The sequence below is a fragment of the Hemibagrus wyckioides genome, linkage group LG29 (assembly GCF_019097595.1).
Source record: "Hemibagrus wyckioides isolate EC202008001 linkage group LG29, SWU_Hwy_1.0, whole genome shotgun sequence".
Taxonomy (NCBI): Eukaryota; Metazoa; Chordata; class Actinopteri; order Siluriformes; family Bagridae; genus Hemibagrus; species Hemibagrus wyckioides.
In genome coordinates, this window is record NC_080738.1 from 13,302,638 (window position 1) to 13,314,917 (window position 12,280).

The following is a 12,280-nucleotide window of genomic DNA, read 5'->3' on the forward strand; positions in this document are numbered from 1 at the left end:
TCATTTAATCCAATATGTAAACAACAAATAATTGGATTTAAGGTCAGTCATGATACCAAAATGCAGAATTTCTACTTAGAATTTCTTGTTTATAATAAGTGTAGATACTCTGCCACTAGGAACTACTGCCATAAAGTTATGCTAATGTATTAATGACAAAACCAGCAACTGATTTGCCAATTTTTATTCAAACCATGCTTTTAATCACATTACTTTACAATCATTTTAATACCAGGAGTCCATGATGCGCCTCATGCTCATGAACCTCATGCCACCGTAGTCCCTGAAGTTCCTGTACTCTCCAGGCCTGAAGTACCACATCCTGCCTCTGTAGTGGGGATGCTCATACATGAGCCAGTGGCCGTCCATCACGTGGCAGGACATGCAGCCGTTGGACCAGTGATAGCGATCCATGAAGGAATCACAGTCATCCATCATCTCGTGCATCTGACCCATGAAGTTGTCCCTCTCGTAAACCCTCATTCTGTAGGATCCTCTGTACTGTTTGGGGAAATGTCAAATATAGATCTTAATTTTGTGGCAAACATGTTCCAAATGACACTGCACATGTAATACCCTACCATGGGGATCATGCGGCAAGACCGGATGCAGTTGTTGCCCCAGCCCCACATGCTCATGTAGTCAGCGTACTCGCCCCTCCTCATGAAATACTGGTTTCCCATGTAGTTGGTGCGATCGTAGACCATCCAGCAGCCACTCTCCACCCTGCAGGAGTGGCAGCGGCTCATGTAAGAATGCAAATCTGCACAATCTCCACTGCACTCCCAGGAGCGCCCCATGAAGTTCCTGTCCTCATAGAAGATAACCTGGAGGTTTGTTAGAAAATGAACATCACCATCAGGTCTGATCCAAGATACATTTTTTTTTTTTTTACACCAGCATTAACTTTGCATATTCTTACCTTGCCCATAGTGGTGATGGTAGGTTGGGTTCAGTTCAAGCTGTTTCCAACTGGCCAACTGCTTTCCTCCTGCCTGGTTTAACCCATACATTTATACCTGGGCCAGGACTAAAGAATGAGTGCCTCCTATTGTGAAAACTACTGACCAAGCAACATAGTACAGAGGCCCATACAGAGCTGAAGAGCTTTTTCATGCGTTGCACATGTGTTCTCCAGAAGACTTTAGAATGGTCTCAATTATGGCTTTTCTTTGCATCCCATGATCATGCTAGAAGTGGGGTTTTTTTTGTTCCTATTGATAGAGCATGATACGGTTGACATAGCACAATCTCTCTTCTATATATGTATATCTAGATATATTGATCCTTTATTTATTTATTTATTTATTTATTTATACTTGCTGACCTTTCCTAAAGCTTCCTTCAAAGATCAGGTTGTTTTATTTTATTTTATTTTATTTTATTTTATTTTATTTTATTTTATTTTATTTTATTTTATTTTATTTTATTTTATTTTATTTTATTTTATTTTTTTGATTTTAAGTGCAGTGGTCTGGATATGCCTAAAACATTCCCTCTAAAAGGCATAGTACCTAAAGAAAAAAGATTCTTTGTTCTGAGGAGATAAAAATCGAACTCTTCAAGCAGAAACTATAAGGGCTTCGTCTGTCAAAAAGCAGTTACTGTTCATCAGTTGGTTAATGCCATCCCTGCAGTGAAGCATGGTGGCAGTAGCATCAGTGCCAGGGACTCAGAATAAAAGGAAAGATGAATGGAGGTAAATACAAAGGTCCTTAAAGAACAGCTGCTCTGAAGGGCATATAACTTTACTCTCGAACAAAGATTATGATCAAAAATGTTGCTTTGAATCCCACAGATAATTTAAAAAAAAAAAATGTATTGTCAATAAGAATTATTGTATAAATGATTACAGAGAAATCATTTTAGTCCAATTTAAATGTAATTTATATTACAATAAAGTGAATAGTTACTATAGGGAATCTTTTTGTTTGTCCATCTGTTTGTCTGTCTGCCTGTCTGTTTGTTTTTTATATCTGTGTGTCTGTCAGTCTGTTTGTCTGTCTGTCTGTTTGTTTGTCTGTCTGTTTGTCAGTTTGTTTGTCTGTCAGTTTGTTTGTCTGTGTGTCTGTCTGTCTGTTTGCTTGTCTGCTTATCTATTTGTCTGCCTGTCTATTTGTCTGTCTGTCTCTTTGTCTGTCTGTCAGATTGTTTGTCTGTCTGTCTATCAGTTTGTCTGCCTGTCTGTCTGTCAGTTTGTTTGTCTGTATGTCTGTATGTTAGTTTGTCTGGTCTGTCTGTTTGTCTGTCTGTCTGTCTGTCTGTCTGTCTGAACACCAATTTTGTGATCTTTTTCAGATTATATGAACTTGCTTCTTCATCTATACTAGATTATGTTCATCTGCCCTTGGCCTCATTTTACAAAAGGACAACAAGATCATCTGTGAGTCACATAACTTTCTCTTCTGTGCTCGCATATTTCCTTTACTTTTCTTTTAACAGCATGTAACATCTGTATGAGTAGAAGGAAATGTGTTCATGAATTGTTGAAATTTGGTAGTTAAATAATAGTTACGTCAGTGTACTCTTTATAAAATGTCCCTTTTATGATTCAAATGCATGAGTCATTTAATCAGTGTTTAGTTTATGGCTGTAAATAATTCAGTTTGAAGTGGTATTCTTTTATAGTGGAGCTTCACGTTACCACTTTCGATGAGTGCCAGCGGAATAGACGAGACACCTGTGTTGAACAGGAAGTGGTGAAAGCAAATAATAAACACATGCGTCCCTGTCTATTTATCTTTACACATTTTGTTTCCATTGTATCCATCAATGTCACTTTGCAAATTAGACCAGAAAAGATAAATCACTTTTTTAATCTATGAAAGTCTGTGAAAATGCTGTGAATTGCCTTTAGCTGAATAATTTGCATAAATTCATGTGTCTGGATAAACCGCAACCAAGGATCTACAACAGAAGCTGTGATGGTGTGTGTGTTTGTGTGTGTGTGGCTGAATCAATAAAACCTGTTGTTTCTCATTTCTAACTGTTAATAATTAAATTATATATAACACAGGAGGTTAAATCATGCCAAGTAGAAAAATGCGTTAGGAGACACGGTACTACCAAGGCATCAATACTTATAGCACTGACTATGTCTGATATTACAGTAATCCCCCTCTATATCGCAGTTCATATATCGTGGTCCCGGTATATCACAGATCTTTATTTGGAACATAACTATTTTTTTTTGCGGATTTTCCCGGTATATTGCGGTATCCGCAAACCTTATAGTGAATTGTTTTTATGTTGAAATAAGGTACTTTCCTAATAAAAATATTAATTACTAAATATAAACATAAATATAAATCTTAATAATATATCAAATTTCGTACAACGTAGCATGGTTTAGGAAAGCGTAGTGCAGGGATGCTGAATATCAAAATACAGTACAGTTGGTGGAACGAGACGGGCCAATCGGAATGCCCCATTCATTCAATCACGGTTGTGATTGGCTGCTGGCTATGCATGCAGTTGGTGAAAGGGAAGCAGAATTCTCCAGCATCCCAGTTTTTTGCGTGTCACTGTCCCGAGTGTTTGTTTTTGTTCTGTGTACGCTGTATTTTTACGCTTTTCCTGCAAGCCCTATTATGTCGCCAAACGCTCTGCACCTTCTAAGGCTTCTGGCAAGGAACATACATACATACATACAGTACTTACTATAAATGTGATATTTCTACGAATTTACTCAGAGAGAGAGTGTAAAGTCCACTGTGTAAAGAGAGTTTATAGGAAGGTTATGTGAAGGTTATTATCAGAAGGTTATGAGTTCGAATCCCTGGTCCATATAGCTGCGACTGCTCGGGCCCTGAGCAAGGCCTTTAACCCTCAGTTGCTCATTTGTATAAAATGAGATAAGTCGCTCTGGATAAGGACGTCTACCAAATGTAAATGCAACCTGTTACATGCTACACGTGTGTTGTAGAAACTAATGAAGTCATCATCAGCTCAGGATACTTTACTTCCTTGCATTCACGTTCAAGGGAATTGTGGCGTAGTTCCAGTGCAACCCACCCACACACACACTTCCTGGACTACATGTTACCAATTTTTCATGCAAACCATGCTCTGTTTCAGACTGAACTGCCAGAATGAAGGCTTTCCTAGTCTCAACCAGATGTCCTGTAACCTTTCTAGCAAACTCACATCTGCTTTGGTATCTGATATCTGTTTTAGAATGCATTATGGGTACAAAATATTTGTTTAATTCCTACTCCTTATCAGTCAAGGGAAGATTTGAAAGTAGCTTAAATAAAAGCAGAAAAATAATATTTACTTCTTTTTCCTGTCAGATTCATCTACAATGACATATGATGGGTTTTCCCAGAACAACACACACACACACACACACACACACACGATACATGCTTCATCACTGCTACAGTGTGGAATATTCAACAGATCACCCACAGGTTTCCTTTTAAATGTCAGGCATGTATGCCATGTCCAAGCTGAGTCAAAACAATCCTCTTATTCATGTTTCACTACAAGCAAAAATCATCAAGAAGTACAAGGCGTCAATTATTGATCTGAAGGATTCGTAATGATCAGCATACACTCACACACACACACACACACACACACACCTATTTGAGGTTAAACAAACGTTATTTGGATCTCTTTCAGATCAGATCTTTCAGGATGAATCAAATGCTGGAGTGACTGACAGTACTGATCTCTTGCTCTGCTGAATTTATGACCAAGCTGATGAATTAGGAACCGAGACAAAGTGAATCTGTAAAAAAATAAAACAAAGCAGGTTGCCAGATGAAACAGAAACATATCGTTATAGTCATATGTCTTAATTTTGTCTCATGCTTGCACATGAATAATCACTGAACTGACATGAAAAGTTACAAATGTTTTGCTTTCTTGGAAATTATGACAAAACACTACAAGTGAGTGTTTTCGAACATTATACACACAATACACCTTAAAAAAAAGACATTCCTTTGGGTTCTGGACTCTACCAAATATCCTTTTTCCAAAAAATAAATAAATAAAAATAAATAAAACGGAACCCTTAAATATTAAAGCGGTTCTCTAATTCCGGGAAGGCATAAAAGAATGCCAGTACTTTTTAGAATTGTATCTACAAGGAAACAAGCTTGTTTTTTCCCAGAAGATGAATAAATGAATGTGAAAAAGACAGAAATTTGCGAGTAGGAAATCCCAAAGTCTAGTTCAAGGAACTCCTCCAGCTTTGGTGTGATTGATTTGTCTTCAGTTCACACTTTAAGGTAAAATATGCCTATGTGTGTCTTTGTGTTTCAAGGCATTGGAGACCAATTAATGTGTGCACACAATTGTCCATGAACACATGTGCTGTTGGCTTTCTTAGAAAATTTCGGCAAATAAATGTCAGAGGCAGGACGGAAAAACATGCAAAAGGGCCGATTTGGCAGATGACTTAAGCTCAAGTGCCAAGACTCAGCTATCACTGTGTACACATCTGCAGTACTGTGACATTGATATGAGTTAATACAGTAATGAGGAAGACTATGGCGAAGCCAAGTTGGAGACCAGGAAGCTTGTTTATCCTATTTTATGGTGATTTATTAGTAACACTATTGTCAGGTAGGTACTATAAAAACACTACTTACAGCAAGCTAGTAATTATTTACAAATAATACTGTTATTTACGAAATTTCTGTAACTGTTGTCTGAAGTATATGACCGTAAAACGTTGTGCAGTAACAAGCTGTGATCGTCTTAGAGAGTGTAAAAATATATAACCATATTATTAGTAATGAATTGTTAAAGGAAAAAGGTTCATTTAAATAAGATCACATTTTTTAACACATTTTATTGGTATAAAGAATTTTGGAGTGGGTGATTCTAGCGAGGATCTCGTTACCATTGTTGCCATAGTGACGCAGGGTCGAAGGAACATGATTAGCTTGTGTTAACTAGCCAACGGTGCTTGTTATTTTAAAAAATTATGCGTATCATTTTTGATGATGTCCTTGCTTGTTTGGATAGTAGATACTTGTAGAACCCTCTTGTTTACAGTTGTCCGATTTTGCACATTGCACTGCTTATACATTACAGAATGTATACTGGTCAGCACTGTTCTGTCTTTATTGTGTATTTCGTGTATGTGTCCTGTGCTGTTTTTTTTTTTTTGTTTTTTTTTTTTTGTATTGTCTTCTGTCTTGCACTGTTTGCACCAGGTTGCACACTTTGCACTTTATGTAGATAGGACAACTTACTTTCTGTCCTTAGCTTGTTTTGTAGCTCTATGTTGTTTTGCTGTCATATGTAGCACCAGGGCCCTGGAGAAACTTCACTGTGTACTGCGTCAGCTACGCCGATCAGGTATAACATTATGAGCAGTGACAGGTGAAGTGAATAAGACTGATTATCTCATAATCATGTCACCTGTTAGTGGGTGGGATATATTAGGCAGCAAGTGAACATTTTGTCCTCAAAGTTGATGTGTTAGAAGCAGGAAAAATGGACAAGTGTAAGTATTAGAGCGAGTTTGATGAAGGGCCAAATTGTGATGGCTAGATGACTGGATCAGAGCATCTCCCAAACTGCAGCTCTTGTGGGGTGTTCCCGGTCTGCAGTGGTCAGTATCTATCAAAAGTGGCCCAAGAAAGAAACAGTGGTGACCCGGCGACAGACTCATGGGCGGCCAAAGCTCACTGATCGAAGGCTGGTCCGAATCAACAGAGTGATCCGATCCAACAGACGAGCTACTGTTGCTCGGATTGCTAAAGAAGTTAATGCTGTTTCTGATAGAAAGGTGTCCGAATAAACAGAGCATGGTGGATCAGGGCTGTTTTGGCAGCAAAAGGGGGACCAACACAATATTAGGCAGGTGCTCATAATGTTATGCCTGATCGGTGTATATATATGGACTATATAAGACTACTAACTGCTGCCTTGTTTCTTCTTTTTCCTCTTCTTGTTATTGTTATGATAATGATGATGATCATCATTATTATTATTATTATTATTATTATTATTATTATTATTATATATCTAGATTTGCACACAAGTTTGTTCAGAAAGAAAGTAACAAGCTGGTGTTATTTGCGGATAAATTAATAAATATTTGTCTAACAACATAAATCTCATGATTATACTTTGACTTCATGGCGTGTTCTAGCGATCTGGATCACTCTTAAACAGTGTTTTTAGCTAGGAGTAAAGGAAAGCAATAATGACGTCACGTCGTATTTACATAGCGCGCAGAAAGCAAGCTCGCCTATCAGAGCGCAGCTTGGGTCAGGGGCGGGGTTTTTGTATACGCGGGGGCGGGGTCGTTCCGGCGCTGTGGGCGGTGTTCCCCCACCCCCCTTTCGCGGTGCTGAAGCTGCCTACAGATCCGCTCCGGGGATGCAGGTGATACAGCCGGACTAGGACCGCTCTCATGTGCTGTGTGGAGAAACAGAAAACTGCATTCTGCTCTGCGCATTAGTGGATACGAGGCGATCTGGTGGAGGAATTTTTTTGAGCGTACTTTTCTTTTTTTTTCTTTTGCAGAGGAATCAGAAGAGGAGACGGAAAGCCGTTTTGAAGGTAAAAGAAAAATGCTGTGACTCTTTTGCATAGGGATGGAAAGCATTCCGCGGCTCTGGGCAGTTTTTGTCTTTAGAACTGGGTATGCATCTGTAGAGAAATGGCTTTGCAGTGGCATTGGACAGTTTGTCTTATCTAAAGGGAAGATGCTGATGCTCATGCGATGCTCGGGTTGTCTATAAACATTTTTAACCCACATAATATGAAACATCTTGCAGTCTTTTCCCCGGCTCGGAGACCACGCTGGTTTGTTTTGCATGCTTACAGATATTCCATATACAGTCTTATTGAGCTTTATCCCTCTTCCTGCACTCTGATAATAAGTGCTTCGGGTCTAGGAATTATATATAATGAGGCGGCATATGAGTAAAGGATGAAATAAAGAGAGGAGAAAGAAGTCACACCGTGCCGTAAAATGCACGTTTCTTCTCTCTCTTTTTTTTCACTGTACCGTGAATAATAAAGTAGCTTTGTTTATTTGTTGGTTTGTGATAACAAAAAATACGCATTTGGGTGATGTTTGCACCGCGTGCGTCTTCTCTACAATACAAGGGGAAACATTTATCTGTTTGAATTTGGTGCATTGTAGCGAAATCTATACTTGCAACGGAATTTCAACTACAGAAGTGACTGACCTGGCTTGTGCGAACTGTGCAATGGTTTAAAGTCAGTCACATAATAAATGATGCTTTTCTTTATATTTTCTTATATTGGAATATAGGTGTGCATGAGAGAGAGAGAGAGAGAGAGAGGCGCAGATAGTCTGATTTATTCTGTTACTGAGTTTCTGAAGGAGGGTTTATTTGATCAAACTCGTCTCATGAGCTGATCACTACGAATCAGAGGAATAATGAATGCACAGACTGCCCTGCTACAGATTTTATGCAGATGTGCTTTCTAGACCTCAGTGTGGATGTGGATGCATGGGCGCGTGCGTTTTGCCTGTTGGATGCTCAGTGCCTCTTTTAAAGCGCGAGAGGGAAACTCTTATTTTTACGCATGTCATATATATATATATATATATATATATATATATATATATATATATATATATATATATATATATACATATAGTGCTCGACATCATTACTCAAGATGAAGGACACACACACACACACAAAGAGAAACAAATGAAGGGGGAAATGGTGTGCGTCGTGACGCCGCGCCGTTTGCGCGTGTTTGGAGCGAACAGGGCGGGGTGCACAGTGTGAAAAATCACTCCCCAGAGTTCATATCAAGTCTAGCTGGACATAAATAAAGCCTTGAACTGTTCATTTAATTTAATTTAAATTTTAATCATTATCTCAAATCAACGCTGCTGGAGTGAACAATCAGGCAAACTGATATTTCACAAGTTTCCTGTATAGTTCTCTGTTCCATTGTAAAAGAGTAAAATGATTCATTTTATTCTGCAATGAAAGTAAATTAGTATATACAAATGAGTAGGACCAAACCAAACAGTGCCCTTAAAAGCCCACATGGACTTATTTGTTAATATTTGTAGTAAAAGACCAGTTTAAACATTCCCTCTGCGTGACTTTAATGGAACGTCGTGGTTTAATTAGCCTGTTCTTCTCTAAACACGTCAAAGCATCCCCTATGTTAAAAGTTTACATTCAATTAAGTTAATATTAATATTCATAGTGATAGCTAGGTTAACTTTAGCACGTTAGTTGAGTCAGCTGCCTTTCACAGGTAGCAAGAAAACAAACATGGCGTCGCTTTAATGTCAGTTTAATAGCAAACAAATATAGGCTAATTCAGATACTACATTAGAAATAGACATGTAAAACTAGTAAGAAGTTGAAAGATTTAAATAATGGTGTCAATAATGTTACCACCTATTTGAACAGCTTAAAACAAAACATTGAAAACAAAACATTTTAGCTGTCTTGCATAGGTAGCTGAAATCAGTAGCTGGCTCTGATAGTGTATCTGTGTATGGGGCTACGTTACTGATGCAGATCGGTAATGGAGTGCCCATGCTGATCCCTGTCCACTGCTGAAAGCAACTCAAATGGGAATATGAGCATCAGGAATTGAAAAGTGGCCTAGTCCGATGAATCATAGAGAATGCTGGGTGTGTGTATGTTGCCTACCTGGGGTAGAGATGGCACCAGGATTCACTATGGGATGAAGGTAAGCCAGCAGAGGCAGTATAATGCTCTGAGTAATATTCTGATAGGAAACCTTGGGTCTTGGAATTCATGTGAATGTGACTTGGACACGTACGCCCCTACATAGACATTGTTGCAGACCAAGTACGCCATTTCATGGGAACGTAATTCCCTACTGGTAGTGTCCTCTTTCAGCAGGATAATGCTTCCTGCCACAAATTTGTTAAGGAATGGCTTGAGGAACATGACTGAGAGTTCAAGATGTTGACTTCCTCCACATTCACAAGATCTCAGTGTGATCGAGCATCTGTGGGACAAACAAGTTTGATCCATGGAGGTTCCCACATTGCAACTTAGAAGAATTTGAAGGATCTGATGCTAATGTCTGGGTGTCAGCATGCCTTCAGAGGTCTTGTGGAGTCCATGCTTTTGATGGGTCAGAGCTGTTTTGGTGGCACAAAGGGAACCTACACAATATTAGGCAGGTGGTTTTAATGTTAATGTATGTATTAATCAATATAATGGAAATATTTATAATATAATATGATATGATATGATATGATATGATATGATATGATATGATATAATATAATATAATATAATATAATATAATATAATATAATATAATATAATATAATATAAATTGAATCTTTCATTTTTCTGGACTACAATAATGATGTTTCATTGTACCTTTAAGCAGAAAAAATGAATCAGATAAATTAGCAAAATGTATCTATTAGTGAAGATAAATATTTTTAAAAAATATTGTTCATATTTAATGCTCTTTGTAATCTGTAAGTATTATATTTGACCAGAAATAATGATTAAATTAAGCTATAGTTTATTAGGCTAAGTTTTGAATTGAGTGAAGTCTACATCAATCAAATATTTGTTATTATATTATATTATATTATATTATATTATATTATATTATATTATATTATATTATATTATATTATATTATATTATATTATATTATATTATATTATATTATATTATATTATATTATATTATATTATTTACACGTCTGTCCAGATTTGGAATAATTATTATATTTTAAAGATATCTTTAATAGAAATTATTTTCTGTGTCAAGTCACAACAAATTTTTATCAAATTATGCCTTTCAGCCTTCTGTTTACATGTTTTTCTGGCCCTGAAACTGACATGAAAAAGAGCTGCATAAAAGGTGGTTGTAGACAGTTTGGTTAAAGTCAAAGGCTTGTTAATGTTTTCATTGCAATTATTTACTTAACAAGCAGCAGTTGGCAGTAAATATTGCAAACAGCCCCTTTAATCTTCGGAATAGTGTTAAATCTGAGCGAACTCTACCATATTTCTGTATTAAGACATACAAATTGTTACTTCACCAGAGGGCATTTTGCAGTGGGGTGTTTTGAATCAGCAGCAGCACGACATTTTCCCTCCAAAATGTCAAACGTTCTTTTAAACATGCTGAAAAAAAAAAAAAGCCTGATTTCATGGGGTTTGATGTTCAGAAAAGACTAATTCGTGTGGTGTATACAGATTGTAAGCGGCGCTCGGAAGCATGAAATGTTGAGATGAAATGGCAATGACACATCAATATCCACATTATAGGCTGCCATGAAGTGTTTCGAACGCTCCCCAAAGCTTTGCTTCGAAGTGAATTCCAATGACATTTGGAAACAAACACAACAGCAGCGACGCACAACACACTCTCTACCCCGATTTCCTAATGCTGAGCTATAGCTCACCTCCAGGCCGACAACTGTTTTGCTGTTTCACAGAGTACGTTCGCGGAAATCTCTGAAGGATGTTTCCAAATCTGCTGATGTGCACCGAGATAACTTGTAATAAGTGCAAATTTCCCCCATTTGAATAATTGTTTGAGAACCTCTGTTGCAGCGACGGCTCACTACAAGCTGTGAGTGGATTTTAAGGTCTTTCGTCTCCACTTATCCTGAAATGCATTAAATTCGCACAGTGGCTCTGAATACTAATGAACGTTCGGGGCCGCGACTTTTTCTTCCAAATAATCTCTTTTCCTGCGCAGCATCTCATTTGTGGTATAGCCACATTTTTTTAAAGCCCTTTAGTCCCATCAGATGAAATGGCTTTTTGCTGGTTCAGGTGTCTGCCTGAAACACTAGCTCGCAGCTCATGTAGCCGTTTGAGTCATTTATAGTACACTTATAAGCCTACTGTGCTAATTTGACCGAGCAGATTAAATATTTGCGTGTCTGTGTGTATGCCACAACCTTTTCAGGAATAAGGTAACGAGACACTGGTAGATAAAGTTGATGTCCCTTGTATTGAATGCCGTTAGTCAGCAAGTTTCAGGTTGTGGATCGTGCCATTGCTTCGGGCTTAAAGAGACCGGCGCTGCGATTTTCCTGTTCCGATGCTGTGCAGGTAACATGGCACATAGGGTTTTGTTTGTAAATGATGGAATGTTATATTCATCTTCAAGAAGAAATAATATATTTGATACATGTACTTTTTACTGAATACATGATCCTTTGCAAAGTGTTATTTAAACTCTGACCAATTTTTATTTAAATATGCATGTTCTGTGTGCTGAGAGCTCCGTATCTGACCTCTCTTCATGCCGTATCTGAAGAGTTATTTAACATTAACGTCTACGCCCATGCT

General features: G+C 37.8%; 2 protein-coding genes across 16 annotated transcripts in view; one reads left to right on the forward strand and one right to left on the reverse strand.

The window, feature by feature from the left end:
* Nucleotides 1-225: 225 nt before the first annotated feature.
* LOC131349106 (gamma-crystallin M2-like) lies at nt 226-931 on the reverse strand. Its single transcript, XM_058384486.1, has 3 exons — nt 923-931; nt 582-827; nt 226-501 (listed from the first exon to the last, which is right to left on the reverse strand). The coding sequence occupies exons 1-3, from the start codon at nt 929-931 to the stop codon at nt 226-228; spliced, it is 531 nt and encodes a 176-aa protein (XP_058240469.1).
* A 6,400-nt stretch (nt 932-7,331) lies between these two features.
* nrxn2b (neurexin 2b) overlaps nt 7,332-12,280 on the forward strand; it is a 599,225-nt gene continuing 594,276 nt past the window's right edge. For all 15 annotated transcript variants that reach the window (XM_058384467.1, XM_058384477.1, XM_058384475.1 and 12 more), the window contains exon 1: nt 7,332-7,530. The gene's annotated coding sequence lies outside the window, so the exon portion shown is untranslated. The remainder of the gene's footprint in view (nt 7,531-12,280) is intronic.

What these genes read in the sequence shown, in the direction of transcription:
- LOC131349106 (XM_058384486.1), bottom strand. An exon ending in CTTGCCGCATGATCCCCATG is followed by an intron (nt 502 to 581) that starts GTAGGGTATTAC and finishes TTCCCCAAACAG; the next exon opens with TACAGAGGATCCTACAGAAT.